Source organism: Erigeron canadensis, chromosome 5 (assembly GCF_010389155.1).
Source record: "Erigeron canadensis isolate Cc75 chromosome 5, C_canadensis_v1, whole genome shotgun sequence".
Classification (NCBI taxonomy): Eukaryota; Viridiplantae; Streptophyta; class Magnoliopsida; order Asterales; family Asteraceae; genus Erigeron; species Erigeron canadensis.
Genome location: NC_057765.1, coordinates 41,305,710 through 41,328,866, shown reverse-complemented (window position 1 = coordinate 41,328,866; position 23,157 = coordinate 41,305,710). Strand labels below are relative to the sequence as shown.

Sequence of the window (23,157 nt, the reverse complement as noted above, 5' to 3'; positions counted from 1 at the left end):
CTGCGCGTTGGCACGGAATACGCTTTCTACACGACAAATTTTAGACTCAAATTTATGTCAAATATTCGAACTAAAAAATAAAAAATAACAATAACAATAAAAAAAATGTAAAAATGTTATAAGATGTATATAAACATAAACAATAACTATATTAATATTTTAAATATAATATAAAGCTTTAAACAGTAAAATTGTAACCATGTGAAAGTTATTTGATGAAAATATGAGAATCCAAAAATTAGTCAAGAAAATAAAAACAAAAACTTTGATGTGGGGCAAATTTAAAAACTTTATGTATTTAAGGAAAATGATAATAACAGCCCAAAGAGTTGTCATTAAGGGCTTATTACATGCATAAAAAGTGTATTTTATATATCAATAACCGCCATCCTGAATTTTCGCAAGACAAAATACAAATTTTATTGCATCATATTAATTAATACTGACAGCCCTAAGGGCTTTCATTAACAAAACTCTTTATTTAAAAAGTAAAATCGTAATCATGTGAAAGTTATTTGATGAAAACGTTAGAACCCAGAAATTCAGTGTCAAGAAAATAAAAATGAAAACTTTGATGGGGGTAAATTTAAAAACGTTATGTATATAAAAGACGAATAAAAATAGTCAAACCAAATGTTTAAAAGCAAAATCGTGACCAGGTTTCAGTGTCAAGAAAATAAAAACGAAAACTTGATGTGGGACAAATTAAAAAACGTTATGTATATAAAAAGACGAATGAAAATAGTCATACCAGAGAAGAGAAGTAAAATCTTGACCAGGTGAAACTTATTTGATGAAAACATGAGAACCCAAAAATTTATTGTCAAAAAAATAAAAACGAAAACTTTAATGTGGGACAAAAGTTAAAAGATAAAAAGTTTAGGAGGTTAAAAATGAAATATGGTAAAAGTTTATTATGTGTTTTACGAACTTGTACATTCCGCGCATAATTTACTTGTACATTTCTATAAGTTTTTAGTATTGTATAAATAAGTTTTTAATATATATATAATATAATGTAAAATAAGTAACAGACATCTAATAGGAACATACCTTCAATTTAAACCATCAATAGCAGACTGGATATAATTTTAAAGAAGAGATATTATGAGAAGAAGAGTGCGAAGAAGATGCCAGATGAAAAAAAGGTAGAAATAGGTAAAAGGGTGATCTAAATGAATCTATACATAAAAAGATTGTAAAACATGCATAAAGACATGCAAGTTGTACTCTATGCATGAGTAGTGGTAAAAGTCATATAACTTGTTAGTATACATAAAAAGATTGTAAAACATGCATAAAGACATGTAAGTTGTAATCTATGCATAAGTAGTGGTAAAAGTCATATAACTTTTTAGTATAGGTAATGTCTAAACCAAATCTATAAAAAATTAATTTATAAAAAAAGTTATTTAAATTATATAAAAAAAGGTAATGGGGAACCCTTGCCCCGGTACCACAATTGGATACCCATCGACAAGAAGTGGAAAGTGACCATAATTTATATATCATTTCAACAAATACAAAATTTGAAAGTATATAAATTATGGCAAGGACAAAATGTATATTCTAGGGGGGAAAAGACATTTACAACAAATATTCTACTAAAATTACCCATTGGCTGTACTAACATTTACAAACAAATATTCTACTACCTATATTTAAGTTTGAATCTAAGACCTCAATATTAAGAGGCAAATTAAACCTCTAACAAATGGAGTAGACACACGTTAACGCATAACTAGACATCTTTTTGGTGTGGTGTTTCGCATATGATAACAAATTACACTCCTAAGTCCCAAGTCATAAATACTCCGTATTGTTTTTCTAATATTAACATAGTAGTGTGGTGTGAGGCCTATATATATATAAGGACTTCATTGACTTTCCTAGATCATATTATTAATGTTCCTCTATATATACATATATACTTTAACTACCACTATTATATTTTACGGTACAATGGATCAAACCACCACCACCATTAATCAAGAACACATCAAAAAGACCAAGAAAACCAGCATCGTCCACGATAGAGAAAGCCCCGTCTACCACGGTGTTCGTAAGAGAAGTTGGGGCAAATGGGTGTCAGAAATCCGTGAGCCAAGGAAAAAATCAAGAATATGGCTAGGGTCATTTGACAACCCTGAGATGGCGGCTAGAGCCCATGATGTAGCCGCCATTGCAATCAAGGGTCGCTCGGCTATACTCAATTTCCCTCATCTAGCTCATCAACTTCCAAAACCGGTTTCTACCTCCCCTAGAGACATCCAAGAAGCTGCCATCAAAGCCGCGGCTTTAGTCATTAATAGTGAAATGATCGGTCCAAGAAAACGTGACAAAGATAGAAGCCAAGCCGAGCTAGAACCTGAGTTTGGTAGCATGGCTACATCGGATGACACGTTTAATGATTTACCGGATCTTTATGTCGACCTTGGACATCGGATTGATAGAATTTACTTTACATTACCAGAGAATATCACCGGAATTGAGACCGGGGATTGTGAGATGTGGCCCGAAGAACATTCCTTGTGGAATCATTAATCAATTGTTAGTAAGTTGGACGAGATATATATTGTTTAAAAAATATTATTGTTTGTAAAAAATTAAATAGTGGATCCATATGCATTGGACGTGTAAATGAAAACAGAAATTGTTATGTGTTACATTCTTGTTATTTTTCAATAATTGTTTTGCGGTGTTAGTTGATGAGTATAGATTTAAAGATTATAAATTATTCATTCCTTAATCCTATTGGCGGAAAACTTAATCAGAAGAAACGTTACTATACTAATATACAGTAACATTAGTATTCATTTTCATTCGAAAAAGTATGAAAATTAACCAACATAAACATTTTTTAACATTTGATTACATAAAAAAATCTATATTATTAATAAAAAAAAATTATTTAAATCTACATCACATCTTTAGTACTTTTACTGTTTCATTTGAATCGTTTGTTCTCTTTAAGTCAAACAAATTCCGTAATATTCTGTAAATGAATGTGAATACATATTTTTGGATTTAAACATGTTTCTAAACTCAGTTTAATAACGGTTTAAATTTTAAGTGTTATTGTTATCAAAAAAAATTTCTTGAAGATATTGAAAAACTGAGTATATACTTGTATTTTTTTAAATAATTAAATGGAAACAACAGCAAAAATCGACCACATTTAAGCCTCATAAATATAGAAATCCAACTACCATAACCAATAATTGTATTTATAATAATAACAATAATAATAATAATAATAATAATAATAATAATAATAATAATAATAATAATAATATAGTTTAATATTACATGTTCGTATAACATAAAAGATCAATGCACACGGCGAACGAATGTGGCCTCTTCTCTTTGAGCTCATTAATGAATGCTTTTTATATATATGGACCTAAAATAATGAAAGGACACAAGATGGTCCTAAGTCACGTAAAAGTTACTTGAATAATACATTTTCTATAAGAATTGCCGTGTATATATTAAAGCTAATGTTATAAATAAAACGGTATATACTTTGTGCTAACATTGAAGCTTCATATACTTAAGTCAACCCGGACCATATATTGTGATATACGGGGAACACACGTTCCTTAATGGCTTAATCCTTACCAATTAATTAAGGTGGTAAAACCATAAGACAACTAGATGCATGTTTTATACCAAGATGTCACAACCAAATAAGCACGTACCAGATGCTCCACGATAGAGCAATTACCAAAGGAGCTGAGGATGCACAAACTTAATTAAGAAAAAAAGCAGCAATCGAAACGACTAATTGTAACTCACATTCTTCATAAATCCAATACAAATCACGGGGTATGGTCAAAGTACTAATTAAACGGTTTCTAAGCAAATAAGCAATATTAACCAACAAATGATATCCAATAATCATCATCCTAAAAATACTAAGTCTTCACCATTAAAGTTTTCATCATTATTCGCTGGTTTAATTATTACCCTTTTAGATATTCTTAACCACTACAAACCTATATATATGTTTGAGAAAAGTGAATATAGTACTGTTATAAACTTAAGTTTGAGTGTAAAATTTTCCATATACTAATTTTGTAATATATATATATATATATATATATATTAAAAAATAATATATGAGTGTTTCATACCTAAGCTTAGATACCCGACAGCCTTATATTCTCATACCCCATATATATATGTGTATGTGTGTGTATGTAAATGATTAATGCCCTTTATATGGATTAAAAAAATTAAGATGTGAAGGGTTTTTCACCCAACTAATTAGATGTCTAACAGCCTCATATTCTCTTCCCCCATATATATATATATGAAAAAAATGAATATAAGGTTGTCTCAAACCTAAACTTAACTATGAAATCCTTCACATGTTAATATATAAGAAAAGTGAATATATATATATATGGCCGTTAGATACCTAAACTTAGGTTTGGAACCCCTCACATACTAATTTTGTAATATTTATTATATAATGGATAAATAATGGGGCTCTCATATTTTTATGGATTAAAATATCAAGATGTGAGAAGTTTCATAACCATGCTTAAATATCTAACAGTCACATATTTTCATTCCTCATATATTTATACTCCTTTTATAAAAATTATCACATCCCCACTTTTATAAATAGTAACACAATATAAAAAGTTTTTATAAAATACAAAATTTGTCCTTAATGAATTAATTTACACTTTAAACCTTTATTTTAATCATTAAAACTTTAAGCTCTTATCTTCTAAAAATTTCAACTATCACAATTACATCAACCTACACTACTTGACACCGTCACCACCAACAATAGTATCATCACCGACACCACTAGACCGTCTTTCCTTCTACCGTCGCCGCATTGTGCAGATATCATGCTCGTATATATCTAGGCTCATGTAACTTTTCTTGTAACGATGTTGTTTTTAGCGCAAGTTCAACAGGTTAATAACCGGTTAAGAAGGGACAGGTTAAGGAAGGGAAGTCCACGTACACCAATTCGTTTTAGTTATGTTTAACTAGGAATTTCATGTCGCCCAATGGGCGGCGTAAGTTTTTTAAAACGTTTGCGTTTATGGATGGGGTTACAAAAATCACAAATTTATGGAAGACAAAAAATATTGAAACGCAATTTTTTAAAATTACAAAAGGAATATACTAAGCCAAAAAATAAAAAGAGAATCAAAAAAACAAAAAGAAATATGAAAACTAAATGAATAAGTTATATAATAAAAACAAATATTACATGTGAAAAAGGTATAAAAACAAAATGTTTAAAAGAGTACAAAAGAAATATAACTCAACAAAAAATTTTAAAAATAAAAATAAAAATAAAAACATAGTAAATAACAAAAGATATAGCATTTTAAAAAGTTATAAAAAAAATGTTAAATGTGATAAAGGTATAAAAAAAAAGAAAATGTTACAAAAGATTAAAAAAAACACAAATTATATAAAGTTAGGTGGTTAAAGTAATAAAAGAAAAACAGGGGAGACTGAAAAGTAAAAAAGCAAAAAAAACAGGGGCTAAAATACAAATACTTTACTATTAAAAAAAATAAATAAAATAAGGGGGGAAGGCTTGAACCCGTGACCTTAACCCCCTAAGCCATAGAGACCAACCATTCTATCAAATCCACTTTTGTTGTTATAATTGCTAATTCTATTATTTATATTAAAACTGCATGTAAAGACAAAAAAACACTGTTCACATTCGACTCCTTTATTATAATAGGTAATACCTTATATATCGACATATCGCATGGCTCTCTTTGAATCTATATCGTTACTCGTTTAGTGATCTTGTTAAGACATTAATAGCTAGTGGACAAAAATGAGGTTGGTCACATATTATTAAAAGTAGTTACACATTTTCAATAATTTCAAAAAAGAAAATATATATATATATATATATATGGACAATCAAATAAAACAGTCTTAAAATAAGAACACGATGAGGACACTTAAAAACTACATTTTGATGCACTAAAAGTCTATAAAACTAACATAGTTATCATTATTTAAGTGTTTAACAACATATTGGTATGTCAAAATCGAGAAAATCATGTTTTTTGTTATGTGCATTCATGCTGGATGTATATTCATCAAAATGATACATCCAACAAATAAATTAATAGTTTTTCTTCACTGAAGATAACTGTGCATCATGAAAATCATTGTGCATCAATTGATTCGTGAATCATCTTGCATCAATTTAACCATGATCCAAGAGTCAAGATCTTGTCTTATTTGTTTACTTTAATACTTGTTTCACAATACTCAGCCCCTATATATATATATATATATATAATTAAATAGATATTGTAATCCCAAATAAAAAACCACTTGAATTTTGTTAACCATAATATATCACTTTTATCTTCTTTTTTTTTTGTAATCCCAAGTAATTATTTTGTTAACCATAATATATCACCATTATTATCATGTAATAACTCATCGATAATATAAGTTCATTTGAATAATTCAAATTATAATGCATTTAACTTTATTAAGTACTTAGAACAATCAAAATGTCTTTCTCTTGCCTTTCAAATCCAACTAATTACGAGAAAGAGACAGATAAAAAAAATTGTGGAAAAGGAGAATTGGGCCATAAATCATTAATCTGTGACCATATAAGGAAACCATTGTTGTCCTCTTTAGGGCTAAAGCTTAATCGTCGGCATGCAAACCAACCACATCATCACAATTTCCCTCCTCATTAAGATGCATTAAGTAATAAAGGTTTGGTTACCAAAATAGTTATATTTTCATATTTATGTTTTTTTTTCTTTAAACAACATGTGCTAGTTTTCCACCTATTTTATTTTTCGGACATTTTTAATGAAGTTTTTTATAAAGCTTTTTATTATTTCATTTAAAAAATAGCTAAAAGTCTTTTTTTTTTTTTTTAGTTTTAACCATTGAAGTCATAACTTGATGAAAAACTTTTTAAAAAAAACTTTAAAGTTTTAACTAATAACTTAAACATTGGGATGCTCTCATGGGGCTTAGGCTATCTCTATTGGTTACATGTTTTTTCCACAAACAAGCCTAATCAACAAGTCATGTTAAATTTCCATTTATTTTACATACAAACACTTTACCCACAGCAATAACATATTCATCTTCTTTACAAACAAACACATAATTACAAACAATCACAATTTTCTTCTCTTATGAACAACCAACAATCCTCCTTTTTTTTCCTCGTCCTTTTTCATCATTCCTCACAAACACACAAGGATGAATATCATCTACTTCATCACCCACAACAATATCATGTTGGAACTACGTTAGTGTGACCGTCACTGATCATCTATCATTCTTGATATGATAATTGACGATAACTGAAATCCCTATGTCTAGTAAATATATAATGGACGTATTTACTCTTAAAGACATATTATAAGGTTTCTCATTAAATGATCAGAGCTGTGAGGACTAATGTCACACATATTAAACACCAGAGGGTTAAATGTGTAAATATTTTCATTATAAATAGAGAGTCATTAACCTTAACTTAAGGTTAATGAATAATCACACATAACACACCTAAATCCCTCCTTAAATTCGTGTGTCTTCCTCTTTGATTCATGCATAACATCAGCCGAATCTTCATCCCATTATTATTCAATCATCCTGTTTCGGGAACCCGAAATCAATAGCAATCATATTTAATGCTCTTACAGGTTCCACAAGACGATCAGAGATGTCTCATTTATCAAATCGAATTGAATCATGTTTATTCCAACATATCATTTCCACAAACATCCTCCATATTATCACAAATCTTCCATGGACACCATTGATGTGGGTAGCCTTAATTAGGCCATTTGCAAAGGCATGCATTACGACATGTAGAATCAAACTAACCATCTCAACAACACTTTTAACAAATTATTTCAGCACACACCAATATATTCAACTCATTTTGTCTTCGATTGAACATAATAAAACTCAATTTATCCATGACACATATAATATATATATATATATATATATATATATATATATAAAATGGGGTGGGGGTGTGGCGAGGACAATATTTTTATATTTTAATGAATCAATGATACAATCATTTTAAGTTCTACTTATTTTTGTTTGTGGACAAACAAATGAAAAATGAGGGGGAAAAAAGGGGGCAAATTTTGTATATTAATGGATCAACAATACAATCATTGAACTATTATGGATATCTTTTACTTTGTGTAGACAAGTTCATGAAGTTATGTTATAGTAATAATATTGGTTAAACTAAAATATGCCTAAATAAATAAATTAAAATTTAAAGCCTAAATAAGATTATTAACAAAATAACAGACATTATGTTATAAGTAGGATTCATAACTAACCATGTTTGTATAAATAAGACAATTGGGAAAAATGAGAAATGTATAAAAATAACTAAAGTCAAAATGGTTATATTTTTCAAGTGGTTGTGGTAAAGACGACATTTGACACGTTACACGTATTGAGGCATGTCAATTTAATAATGTCACGTATGAAGAGAAGACGGACCACATTTCTGTCCATCACATTTAAGGGGTGATTTTTTGTTGCATGTTTAAGTAAGAAATAGAAAAATGCCAAAAATTGTAGTTTCTGCCATTGAGGTGATTTCCAAGTTTCAACTCTTTTGATTTGCGTCACATGTCTCCCTTTTATAAATATAGATATATAGTTAGATTTCTATTTCTATATATATTAGTTTGTTTTACGGATAAGAGAAATAGCATCAAAAAAGTAGATTAAACATAAGTTAAAAAGTTCGGTTGAAACTTGACACATGTGAGCAAATAACAAATAAATACGAGATAAAAAGAAAAAATAAAATGAGTGATATAATTTGAACACCAAATACTTTTATCCGTAGGGTATATTTTTTTCAAAAGAGGTTTTAAATTAAGTGAAGTGGTAGGTGTTGGTTCTACATACAAATCATAAGTTGACAACGTATGTATTTCATTTGTGTTCATGAGATATAGGAAATCTAAGATGGTTTTGTTTATTTGTACACTTGTTTAATATCTTCCCTACAACACTTGTAGTTGTATGCGTAGTTCAAATATCATGTTTCTCGTGACTGTTCAATAGAGCGAAAATGATGTAGCACTATTTGTGTGTGGTGGTGGATCCATATATTTTTTTGACCTGAACATATATATGGCATCATGACAATTTTCAGGATAAATATTTCAATTATTATTAGTGAAAAATAAATAACTTAGGCTATTAATATATCACCCGTCAGTAGTTGTAAAATTACATTTCATGATCCGTTCGAAGGCTACATCTATTTGAGGTGTGACTTTATATTTAAGCATAATCTTGTGTTTTTCCGTTTTCGCTCTAGTTGAGCAATGCAACCATTCCTCCTCTATCTCTCTTCTCTCATCTTTAGTTTTTTTTTTTTCTAATCTGCAGTAATATTAACTTTAGTAAAGTTTCCATTTTGTAATGTTTTATGTTTGTAGAAAGTTACTCTAATATTGCATATCCATCCCAAAGTGACCCCATTGGTCTTGTTTCACATGATTTCCTAAATGCAAGATCATAGAGAACGATCCTAACTCATTTATATGAAAATGAGTCTATTCCTAACATGACAAATGGTTAAGCTACAAGATTAACTAAAAAGGAAACGAGTCAAACTAACTGAAAGTGACTTTAACCTATTATTGTAATTTGTAAGCTAGTTAAGAATGGAATAACAATCATCTTAAACAATTGTTGTAACTTGCAAGTTGCAAGTATGTGATGTGATACTGATAGTTTTATAATCATATTTTGACAGACTTGACAGTTAATAAGGGCCGGCCCATATGACTTTTTATTTAGACCTCCAACTTTGCCTCTATAATATGGGCCTATTCTTTTTTACAGTAATTTTTTTATATTATTATTTTGTATTTTATGAATAAGCAGACTTTATATTACCTTAAATGTGACATTACATGAGACACATATGGTGACCACTTTTGTGGGAGATAAAAGCCAAAAAGATGGACCAACTCCATGTGCATCCTAAAATTACAAACATAATAGTGAACCATGAACATGGCTACATACAACTTGGGACCCCATGGATCTGACCCAACATTTGACATTTCCTTGTATGGCCTTTCCTCATTCCAAAACTAGCGAAATAGGAATAGCGGCAACAATAAACACTTAACCAGAAACCAAACAACATTAAAGCATCAACAGCGACATTATCAGCTACATTAAGGCCTGAATATCAGCAGACAACATCGGCAGTAAGACCCAAATACCAGCAACCACCATGTGCCATTACAGTGACCGACCATGAAACCAACACCACCTGAATAGCATGCATAGAAGAATCCAATACCTATAGCAACATATATTTTGCATCTACAGCAGGACATCAGGACGTAGCAGCAAAACATGACCAACATCCAGGGTCGATCGAATCCAAATATCAACAATGGTACGCTATAACTGATAAACATCATAATAAGATACAATGGTACCCTTCAATTTGTCAAATGTATCTATATTTCTCATTTATACACAAATGATTATGAAATAAATAAATAATTTAGTTATTTTATCTGTTAGCTCACCAGTATGATAAATCTATTCAACAAATCACATATATACATAAACACACATATTTCAGACAATATTATCAAGTAACCAAAAAGGTAAAATTTCCTATCCCACAACTGAATTTCTTGGTGATTCACACCCCCAGGAATTTTAGCACTTGCTCATCTACACTAGACAGTGAGGATTCATGGGCAACGCCGTGAACTATGATGATGCGGGTACTTGAATCTGATTCAGCCTACTTAGCCATATGGAATGTAGGATCATGTGGAACATATCATATTTAACAGGTGTGGGATTCCAGTAAAAATGTCTTTGCAACATTTTTACATTATATTGCATGTTTCGATACCTCTTCATGGGAATAGCTAGTAATATCTCTTTTAGTTTCGGGATATCAATCTCAGCCACAATCACAGAAAATGCGCTCCAGTTTAAGACTTCATTCAATGGAGGAACAAAATTGTCAGCAATGATTACAGGAACACATTCATAATATATTGCTTCCACAATTCTAGGGCTGTTCACTTCAAATCCCATTGGGCAAATGCAGTATTTACTGGATTTCATGTGAAGAGAATAGGACATAGTTTTTGATGTTTTGTAGGACATGGGGCCAGAAATGATCATTTTTTCGTCTTTATTTTTCCAATGTTTGAGGAGTATTGGACGGACTCTACCATGCAATTCTCCAGCAAAGAAAGCAAGGATAGGACGTTGTGAGATTCTTTTACCCCCCATGTTTCTAAGAGGTCTTCTAGGATTTCCTATTGTTGTTTCAGGTAAAGAAACATCTTTACCAACGACAAAGACACCTTCAGAAGTGTCGGCATTGCAGAGAGATTTTATGGTGTTCTTGGTTAGTTCCTCATGCTCTTTTAGTGTGTATGGACCCTGAGAAAATTCAAAACCAAATTAAGAAATTAAGAGACGAATATATAGACAAACATTACCTAGAATTGCTTAGTGGAAAAGATGAACTAAAGAATGTGAATGACCTTGTACGCGAAATAATAAGCACGCGCCAATTAAAAATAATAATTCATTACACAAATGTCAATGCAAAGGGTTTTTGACAGGGAAAATGCGATTTGTCATCACTATAAATAGGGTAACCACTAACCACGGGACATTCATGGGACAATATGCAAGAAAAGATGCATCAGATTCACTTAAAAACAATATTAAATGGGAAAAGCAGCTATGGCATTGACTACCTTATTCTGATGTATGTTTCTAACGTAACCTTCTGTTCTACATATATTTTTTCAACATCTGGTAGCAAGTCAACAAGTCGATATTGATTGTATGAAAACAAAGTTATCTCTTTACTAATATTAGGTTGAATTTTTGCATTGCTCCATATTTCTCGATGACTGAGAAAATGTAAGGATATCATCTTCTATCAGAAAATGCAAAACATGAGATACACACACAAGTTATTTGTTCATTTTGCATTATGAATTCACAAGGGTTTATCAGTAGATGATGTTAAAATTTTTACACTATACTGGTGTTTGTATATAGGATGGTGATATTATATTCTGAACTAAAATAATCAGCAAAATATATTTCATATTTATGGAATATAGAAAACAATTTGGTTTTGTTTGTGTTACATCTCCTTTACCATATATTTAGCTTTGTTCGTATTACATGTCTTTAACTGGCAGAAAACAAAAAACGACAAATAGAGAGTTGGGTATCATACCCAATCATGGCAAGCAACCAGAAAGTGATCTGAACCAAGTGTCCGGTTCCAGAAGGGATACTTTGAAGCAAGCTTGTTGACATAATCCCGTAGAAAGAGTGATAGAGGCTTAATATTATGCGATTCTGGAACATAGAGAGCACGTTGGAGCTGGCGTGCACTGTATGGAAGATAAAACAGGTGAGCCTTTTCTGGGTCCCTCGTGACGAACTGTCTGCTTGCCTCCATGAATTTCATAAACCATCCTTCCGAAGAATAAATTCCTCTGAGATAAGGAGTATGAAAAATAGGTCTCTTTCCATCTTGATATATATAAACCTTAAGAATAAGCTCCATCAACTTGTAGCTCCTGCTAGAAGCAATCAAAATAAATTTAAATTCTGTTACAACCAAGCCAAGTGTAACCCAGCACATATAGTTCCATTAAAAAATAAATGACTTTACACTTTATTTTAAAAACTAACACGGTTGTTACATAAAAATTGTGACATTTGACTTTACACTTTATTTTACTTCTACGAAAGTGTTAGTGTTTGGAAATACATAAACATACTGCACTGGCGATATAATAGAAGAATCATCTGGAGGAAATTCAATCTCATTATAACAATGATGCACGTAAAACATGTATGTCTATCCTGAATTAGCTGAAAAGATTGAAATGAAAATGGTTCTATATTGCAATGGGAAGACGCCAAGACGGTGTGTGACATGCTCTGATCCTTGTGATGTTCATGATACAAGCGCATCAACTCAGAGTCAACTTTCATGTTCAGTTGCATCTTAAACAGATCAGAATTATCTAAATGGATACTTTGAAAAAATATGAAACCAAGTAAAAACCAAATGAAGACATCTATGACATACTAATGATTTTCTTACAAATTTTAAGATTAATGCCACAGATAGTCGAATAAACTTCAAAAATGAATGCAAGAAGTCTTGAATCATTCTGCTTTGCATTTTTCGAGAAACTAATATAACAACTAATCATATTTCACCAAAATTGCAGGTATGTTGTGATCACATGCAAATGTAGAGATAATTTGGCTATACCTACTCCACAGTTTCTTATCATGAATCTCTATCTGAGAAGTCTATGGGTAGCTTCACGCTTTATACTTGAAGCGTGACTTGCACCATTCTCCTTAATTGCCCAACTGAAACCACACAATGACCAAACATAACTATTCAGATCCTGAACTCCACAAAATAGGGTTCACGGTCATCTTTTTCTCCCTTTAAGTTTTACATACGGTGATAACAAATAATAAAAGTGCCAATGATAGGGTTCCTGTCATCTTTATCTCCCTTTAAGTTTTAGATATGGTAATAAATATGAATAAATGTTAATGACAACCAGTTCAAGAGAAAGACACATCTAAATATTATAATGCATGGTACATTAGTCTTATATGCGTTCTTTAAAGAAATGTGTGGTGGCGTGTTGCATATTGGTTAGATTTAGTGTTGGGCTGATACAGATCGACATAACCTTTCATGTGGGCACTTACAAGACATTCCACAAGGCACATATATCAAGTAGAATGAATCATAAAACAAGTAAATATGATACAAGGACCATCAAGTTTACCTTTCGAAAACAGATACATTCCTGAATAAAGGGGCATATAAACTTGGTTCATGGTCATCAATACCAACCGAGACAGCGTCCAGTTCCTTCTTAGCATACACAAGGGCTTCATATGGTGATAAATTCTTTATATCTCTCTGCAAATTTAATTTTATCTTATTACTTTTTATTTGAGATGAGGACAAACAATACATCGCAATTCATGTGAATCTCAGTATGCTTACGAGAGTTAGCTTAGGCCTTCTAGGAGAAGCAGAGGATGAAGACGGAGAAGGTATTGTTGAAATATTTGGCTTAAGGATATCCATCTTGGTCCTCGTTGGGGTAACTTTGACTTTCCCTTGCAATACTGCTCTTGACTGGACTAATTGGCTAGAAGAATTAAGTAAGATGACCGGGCTTATTTTACTTGCCTCAGACTGATTATCTCTAATCAAAGGAGTGATTTGACTCTTCAAGTTAACATCAAAGTCATTTATATCTGGAAGAGATGAATTTGGAGTCCTAAGTTGATAAGGAAGCGTTTTCAATTGAACAAGAGCAAAGGTTATTGTGATAGCAGCTCCAAGAAGAAGTAACTTCTTCCAATCAATTTTGAACATCAATAGAACGATGATGCGGGCCATCTTATTCATCTTCTACTGCTGATTGTCAGTGTTGCAAACTCAAATGTCAGTTTGCAGTGGCATCAGATATTAAATCCTCTTCATAAACCGATCATCTTTAAGCATATTCCAATTTACATCTCATTTAAGCATATTCCAGCCTTTGATAAGTTCCAATATTGCTGTAAAAACACACAATCATTTATCAAATATCGGTAATATTTAATATTCAACGACAATGTAAACACAAACATTGATATGAATCATCAGCTAGAATGCAGCACAAAGGAACAGCCATATAGGTCTTTTTGGAGACAAATATCAATGCATGACTGAACAAGTAACCTCACTGCGATAAGCAGACAGTTACCGAATTTGCTAAACAACACATGTTTTCGGTTCCAGAACGAAATCGAGTACAGTTCCGTCTGTGGAACAGTCTGGATAGCAATTTGCGTTTGATAACTGATCTTCCTGGTTATCAACTTCACACCATCCTTTTGTGGGTTGTGATGAGGATCATAAAAATTGCCGTTTTAGAAACCTTAGTATCATGATTTTGATAACAAAAATGGAAAATTGCAAAAACATTGTGTCGTTTGAACTACATAAATCAGTAACTTGAGGGTAAATTAGATCAGTATTAAATAAAATTCAGGTAGTGATTTAGTTATTAAAACTTCACTTGAATAAAATCGTAGAAACGTTTAGAAAGGGAAAAAAGAGTCAAAGAAACATATAGAGATATATACTGTTAATTATAGCATACATGTACCGCGTTATATGGTACATGTACCAGCGCGATCCAAAATGAGCCTACGCCCTACCGTACCAAATTTTAAAGACCTAGTAAACTCTACGATCCCAGTCCATGTTCTCATACAGGAGCGACCCTAGTCTCAGGTTACTACAGCATCGATGAATAGCTTGTGCTGTTTTTCTAATAACGATATCTACCTGTTAGGCTAGTCATATTATGTGTATCGGAAGTACTAGAACTATGTCATGTAAGTTGTGTATTCCAGAATTCGAACGGCAACAATCAACAAATGCATTTAACTAATCGAATGCACCGTTTGAAAATTATCGGCGACCAAGTCCTTTATCAGAATTCTTCCCCTAAAATCTATATATAATAAGAAATCTTATATTGAAATTTCTCCTCTTCTAGTAAATAATATCAGTGACAGAATGATGTATATATACTAGATAGAGTGTATCTAGCGATAAATATCCTAACAGATTAAATTATTTAATATTAAACATTAATTATAAATAGATACAAAGTGAATAGTAATAATAACTTGTATAAATGCGCAGTACTGAATTATAATAAAATCAAATAAAGATGAGGATAAATGTGAAAAGGAAGAGAGGGATGACGGAACCGTGGGGAAATCAGTAGAGGATAAACCGAAAAGGAAGGGGATTGATAAAGTGAAATCGGTAGCTGAAATCCGTCCGATTTGCTGTGTTTTTTTTTTCACTCCATTTGACCGGAATATATTCCAACTCACAGTCGCAAGACAAGACAGATTAGTTGTTTGTTTAGGCGGTGTAATAATAATAATAATAATAATAATAATAATTTCTAATTTAAATCGAACAATAATTTTGTATTATAAATATGATTATTTTGTATTTTAAATTTAAAATACATTTTTGGGATACTTAAATTAACCGAACAATAATAACCACATTTTTAATAATGTAGATAAAGAACAAGGGTTTAAAATAATAACCCATGGTTAAACCGAAAAATTTTTGGGATACTTAAATTTAAAATACATGTTCGGTTTAAAATACAAAATTATTTTTGTATTGTAAATTTAAACCGAACAATAATAACCACATTTTTGGAAATAAAAGAGTTTTATTCCATGGTGGTTATATTACAATGGGATGTTAAAAGAAAGAACATGATTATTATTATTACAACAAACAACTATTTAGTACATGGATATAAAAAATAATAATAATAAAATAGTAATAACAATAACGAGATTCACTCTCATTTTTTTTTTAAACTATGAGTAGCTACACTCACAATAGCCACTCGTCTAGGCTGCTTACGCCCAATCTTCTCAACTCAATGATTGTAGTGTTTACTTGTCTTTACTTACTTGTTCATCATTTTGTTATTTTTGTGAGTTTTTAATTTGTTCATTATAAGTGTGAAACAAAAAACCTCAAAAAAATGAAACAACTTGTGTGAATGTGATTTTAAAAGAGTTTTTGAGAGAGAAAGAATGTTTAGTTGTGGGTAAGAGAGAAAATCCACCTTGTGTTTAAACACAAAAACAACAAAAACGAGATTTAATTTTTTTCTTGATAAATAAGAAATGAGTTTATGCTTTTAGTTTATGAGTGAAAGAAAAAGAGTTCTGATTGAGAGATAAAAAAAAAGTAAAGAAATAAAGTGTGGTATGTATATTGTATCACACGTTTGTCTTAAAATTTTGAGTTGTAAAAGTTAAAACGTGTTGTTAGTACAAAGTACTACCCGTGATCGTTGAGCTGTCAAAACGAGTTGTTAAAAAGAAGAGTATCCAAAGCTCATAATTCAAACTAGTAATTTACATGTCTCGCATTGCGAGACTTAAAATATCGTGTTTGTTTTTGTTATGATGCGTTTTCAAAAACGAAAAAAAAAACAAATATATTTTTTTCATTTTTGAGTTTTTTTAATCGAAGAAAACAAAAAGAATGATAGAATAATTTAAAGGTTTTAACTAAGACTATATTCTTTATTTATTCTATAACAAAAGACAAAGAAAAAGAAAGAATAATTTATTATTTTGCATTCTCAAGTTTTTTAAGTAAAAGAAAAATATAGTTAAGAAAGAGAAACTTACTTCATTTTGGTCTCAAAGTTTTCCGCTCAATAATGGACGGAAATGAGCAAAAAACAATCTAAGATACTATTTAATTACTATTATGTTCTTTAACAATTTGAAAAAAGCCACGATATTATTTTAGTTCATTTTATCTTATTGGGCCATCATTATTATGAGTTATGTTTATCATCTCGCCTGCCACATTAAAACTCTTTGAAGTTGTATGCTAAATAGAGAACGATTGTATTTTTGGAAAGACAATTACCGAACGATATTATATGATTATTGGTAGATTTAAACTCGTCAATGTAGATTAAAGTTCTTGTCAAATTGTCAGGTTTGAGAGGAAAGGAAAAAAACTTTGTATGCAATTATCACTCTAGCCTTCAACAAAGTATCATATATTTTTATATTAGCTAATCGACCAGGTTCAACCTGGGGAGTTAAAAAAATGATTTATTGAGAGAACTGATACCCGTTTTTAAGACTTCCATACAAATCTCAAACCTAGTATTTTCATAGAAGTATGATTAAATGGTCAAGACCCGAAGAGTTAAGTAGCAATTGTGGAGGACTAAATTTGTAAAGAAAAATAAAGAGAGGGGCTTAAGGTAAACATTGGAAATTAATTCCATGATATAAATATGATAAAATGATCTTATGATAATTCAAAAAAAATGAAGATAAAGTCGGCAGACGAGCGACGACCGAGTCGGCAGGAAAGAAAGGAGGAGAAGAAACGAAGAAAAAGCAAATTCGGGCCAAACTAAATATGGCAAATTATTACTAATGACTTATAGGTTTTGATTAAAATCATTTTAAGATACAAATTCTTAGTTTTCTAGTTTGATTAATAGTTATATAAAAATATATTGGGTTAAGAAAAAGTGAGTGTTTGAGTCCATATTAATTTCTTGGTATTTATGCTTAGTTAGAAACCATATATTAAAATTTGATAAGATTTTTAAGACAGTTTCATGTCACGTTATTCGACATAAAAAGATTAATAAAAATTATAATTTTGTAAGGTAATGATAAAATAATGATAAGGAAGTGAAAATAAATGTCATTGGGCAAAGAAAATCAAAAGTAAATTATGTCATTTTTGTTATTAGGTGACCAAGGATTTTGAGGATACAAAGGATACCTATTTTTCGTTGTTTTTTTGTTGGACCCAAATCGCCAACTCCTTCGCCCCCTAATAAAAAGAAAAGAAACATTTTTATCGATATATAAAACTATGTAGACATTTATACAACTTTTAATCTAAAATATAAATACCAACTATCGATATATACACTTAAATCATATTTGGTTGATCGTATATATATATATATATATATATACATTTTTATCAACACTTTCTCATTATCACACTACAACAAAATACTTGATTTGTTTGCACTTATTTCTACACATTTTAGAAAATGTGTAGACATTTATACAACTTTTATGCATTTAAAAGTGTATAGAAAATATACACATACATAAATGTGTAGAATGTGAAAGAAAAGTGTGTAGAAATATATAATGTTTACACATTTTAAAATGTATAGAAATAGTATACACTTTAAAAATATACATATCACAAAAAATAAAATGTATAGAGTTTTGTACACTTTAAAATGTGTGTAGAAGGATAGAAGTCTAATAAAATGGATAAAACTATAAAAATAAATAATTAATTATTTGTTTTAGAAAAAATATATAAACATAATTTTTACATCGGAACTCATTCAATTTCAATCCCCAAATTACGTCCGTCAAATTTCTCAATCCCATTGCCACTGTGACGTAAACTTCCGGCGCCGATCTTCATTGATGCCTATAATAACCTCCGCTGTCATTCTCGTTTCTTTCGGACCAAACCCTACCTATTCTTCATTGTTTTTTTGTTAAACCCAAATCGCCATCTCCTTCAGCCAAAAAAAACCCTAACCCTAATCGTCATCATCATCAGCATCATCTCTCGATTCCTTCATCAATTGAGGTACGTTTTCGAAATCTACTTTACGTCACTCTCATTCAGTTGTTGATCTGTTGATTAAGATGAAAATCGAAACATCGGAATTGTTGATTTTAGGTTTATTTATTATACATTTTAGTTTGTTATTTATATCCGTGTATTCTGTTTTTTTGATCATGTAGTGCCTATATCATCATCATCATCGTCATCAGTAGCAGCATCAGCATCTCTCGCTTCCTTTATCGGTCGAGGTACGTTTCGAATTCTACTTCCTGTAACTCTTATATTACTATACATGTAATCTGTTCTTTATATCTGTGTATTCTGTCTTTTGATCATGTGGTGCCTGGAAATTATTTTATGGTTGAAATTCGCAATTAGTTTGTATACATTAGATGTAGATTTGATTCCCAATTGTAATAAGTTTAGGTCTTATTGTTGGATAGTTGCGTGTTTTCACAGTTGATGTACTATCTCTGTTCATGCCTGGTTCAAGTGATATGCGACATCTCCATTTTACTTTCATTTAAAAATAAAATAAAAATGTTTTATGCCTGCTATAAGCACTGGTGCATATTTCTCATGTTTGCCTTTGATTTTGCATATCCTATTTGGGGAACTTTAAAGAGTGGATCACGATGTACACTTCTATTACTTGTTGTCCCTAAAACCATGAGTGCACCTACTCGCTGAGTAATCACTTCCTTACTTGTTAGAGGCATAAAATCACATTCGTATGTGTCTCATTATCAGTGTAGAATTCCTTTTGACCAAGCTATTGGAATTCTTCTACATGTAAAGCTTATTATGCCAACCTTGTTTTATGACTGAGGTGTAGAACGGATCACAGTCAGACATACGATTTCTCCTATTGCTTGTAATGAAGACTCAAACAGTTGACATGGCTGTACGGCTAAACAGTATTAAAGAAGGTGCAGTTTAAGCTTCACTTTTACTACTTCTTGAGCTAATTTCCGTTTGATTTTTATCTGCTCTCCAGTGAACAATTAAAGAATGATTGTATTTTTGGAAAGGCAATTACAGGACGATATTATATGATTATTGGTAGATTTAAACTCGACAATGTAGATTAAAGTTCTTGTCAAATTGTCAGGTTTGAAAGGAAAGGAAAAAAACTTTGTATGCAATTATCACTCTAGCCCTTAACAAAGTATCATATATTTTTATATGTTATCAAAAGGGTATTCTTGTAAAAATATATAAGTATTTTTTTTTTCCTTTCTTTTTCTATAAACTCAATAATGAATTTTATGTACTATTATATTTTCCTTGTCTTTCACTATCTAATCATCTCCTTTCTTTTCTTTTTGTTTATAACTCGAGAATGAAGTGTTGGGCTGTCGTTATCATTTTCTATTAATAAAATATTTTTGATTTAGAAAGTTAAAGCTTGGACGTTCGCCTTTATCAATGTTAACAGTGACACCGGAGAAGAAAGGGAAGACAATGACAAAAGCTATAAGAATATGACGGAGGCCTGCGTGATTGTTAGAATAGTCGAAAAGCTTTGTTTAGGAGGTTTGTAACTTTTATTTAAATACCTTTTTTCCATTTGTTAATATATACTATATGTATCAAAAGTAATGTAGGTGACGAGAAAATTTCCAACGGAGTGATAGCACCATATAGGGAGCAAGTGACTTTATTAAAAAGGCAATTGGAAGATGTAATCAATAAGTTTGAAAAGACGTTAAAGATAGATACAAACTCCGTGGACCTTTTCCAAAGGGGGGGGGGAGCGGATATAATAATATTTTTAATGGTAAAATACAACGAGAAAGGTGACCGTGGTTTTCAGAGCTGTCATCAACGAACCAATGTGCCTCTCACAAGAGCACGCCACTCTCTAATCATAGGCGGGGACGAAGAGACACTTGTTAAGGAAAATAATCAGTATATGAAGAAAGTTGATTGAAGAGGCGAAACAACGTGGATGTTATATTGATGTTGAGGAGTTGAATTTACTTTAAACAATGTTAGATACCCTGAAGTTTGTTAGGTATACTGAGCGTGTTTGAGTTTGTGTACTTATGAGTATGATTTTTCTTTCTTTCATATTAGAGTTGTGTATTTGAGATGTGGAGTGTTCTTATACAAAATTGTCAACAACACTATTGTTTAGTACGTGTAAGGGTAAAAGCATGTGTCATTTGCGATTTAAAGCAAGTTATCATCATCTAGATACTATTGTAGTGTAGTGGTAATTAAGTGTAATGATTCACTTGGTTTTTTCAGTATTGAGTGCATGTGTACATACCTATATCTATATATCTATATATAATTAAAAATTGAGTAATATTTAAACAATTTTGCAACAATTATTAACATAAATAATAGTTTATTATTTAGTTTAATATTAAGGCCTTATTTAATGATATAATAAGAAAAACAATATAATAATACATGCATAATTATATAAAATGCTATAATGAAAAATAAGGATAATTAATATTTGAATTAGTAATTAAAAGTTGAGTGACATGAAAACAATTTTGCAACAATTTAATAAATTGATAAGAAAAACTATGAGTAGTACCTAATTTTACCAACAGACACTAACACATGTTTATCTCAAAGGTTTAGGTTTATGTAGATTGTGGCTTTGAAAGAAGTTTGTTTGAGAGATTAGATCATTTGGAGGGGTATTCAAAACACCTACTAGCTACACAATATAGAATGCATCATCAAATTAACCTATTCCCAAATAAGCGTTTATATGATAATGACATTACTGATGGAGAGGTTGTAAAAGTAGACACGTATCGTAAGACATACCTTGAAGGAGGCAAGATTGAAATGTTCCCCTTCATCAATGTTAATAGTGACACCAGAGAAGAAAGTGGAGACAATGACAAAAGCTATAAGAATACGGCGAAGGCCAGCGTGATTATTAGAATAGTCGAAAAGCTTTGTTTAGAAGGTTTGTAACTATTATTTAAATATTGTTTTTTTCCGTTTGTTAATTTATAACTACTACTACTAATATATAATATTTTTAAGTTAATTCTATATATAGTATGTAATGGAGGTGACGATAAAATTTCCGTCAGAGTGATAGCACCTTATAAGGAGCAAGTGACTATATTGAAAGGGCAGTTGGAAGATCTAATCAAGAAGTTTGAAAAGTCGTTAAAGATAGATGTGAAATCTGTGTACAGTTTCCAAAGGGGAGAAACGGATATAATAATATTTTCGATGGTAAGATGTAACGACGACGGTGGCCTTGGTTTACTGAGTAGCGATCAACAAACCAACGTGACTCTCACAAGAGCATGTCACTCTCTAATCATGGTTGAAAACGAAGTGACACTTTCCAAGGAAATTAATATATGGAGAAAGTTGCTTGAAGAGACGAAACAACGTGGATGTTACTTTGACGACGAGGAGTTAAATTCACTTTAAACAATGTTAGATACTCTAAAGTTTGTGAGGTGTACTCAGTGTGTTTGAGTTTGTGTACTTGTTTATATACTCGTACTTTTTAAGTATTTGGTAGGCTATATGGTTATATGCTTATATATTATTGCATAAATTACATTTTATGTGTATCTAATTTATTTTGATAATTTAGGTAATTTTTTCACTTTTAAATTCCAATTTAGCTATCGTATTAAAATAATTGGTAGGTGACGTCGGTTTACCTCATGTGGTAAATTATATAAATATATTTTACAATACAAGTAACAATATATTAAGTACCGATTGTTTAATCTATTTTGCAAAAGCACACAAAACAAACCTTCTCCAAACATCCATTATTTTACTTGCCTTTTTTTTTTTGTTTTTCTTCTTCAAACAAGTACCTATTGTCTTATTAAATATTACACTTGTACTACTTTTATGAAATTGATGAA

General features: G+C 30.7%; 2 protein-coding genes across 2 annotated transcripts; one reads left to right on the top strand and one right to left on the bottom strand.

Moving 5' to 3' along the window:
• The first annotated feature begins 1,869 nt into the window (after positions 1–1,869).
• Positions 1,870–2,666, top strand: LOC122600567 (ethylene-responsive transcription factor ERF039-like). Its single transcript, XM_043773303.1, has one exon. It carries the CDS (start codon positions 1,906–1,908, stop codon positions 2,542–2,544), a length of 639 nt encoding a protein of 212 aa, XP_043629238.1. The 5' UTR covers positions 1,870–1,905; the 3' UTR covers positions 2,545–2,666.
• Positions 2,667–10,497: 7,831 nt separating this feature from the next.
• LOC122600717 (probable glycosyltransferase At5g03795) lies at positions 10,498–15,990 on the bottom strand. The gene is made up of 5 exons (XM_043773468.1): positions 15,868–15,990; positions 14,099–14,661; positions 13,875–14,011; positions 12,281–12,629; positions 10,498–11,463 (listed from the first exon to the last, which is right to left on the bottom strand). The coding sequence occupies exons 2-5, from the start codon at positions 14,507–14,509 to the stop codon at positions 10,774–10,776; spliced, it is 1,587 nt and encodes a 528-aa protein (XP_043629403.1). The 5' UTR covers positions 14,510–14,661; positions 15,868–15,990; the 3' UTR covers positions 10,498–10,773.
• Positions 15,991–23,157: the final 7,167 nt, after the last annotated feature.

Coding starts and splice junctions, on each gene's coding strand:
- LOC122600567 (XM_043773303.1), top strand. CDS start 1,906: ATGTTCCTCTATATATACATATATACTTTAACTACCACTATTATATTT.
- LOC122600717 (XM_043773468.1), bottom strand. CDS start 14,509: ATGAATAAGATGGCCCGCATCATCGTTCTATTGATGTTCAAAATTGAT. Junction 14,012..14,098: donor GAAGGCCTAAGCTAACTCTC/GTAAGCATACTG, acceptor TTAAATTTGCAG/AGAGATATAAAGAATTTATC. Junction 11,464..12,280: donor TGGTTGCTTGCCATGATTGG/GTATGATACCCA, acceptor GAATTTTCTCAG/GGTCCATACACACTAAAAGA.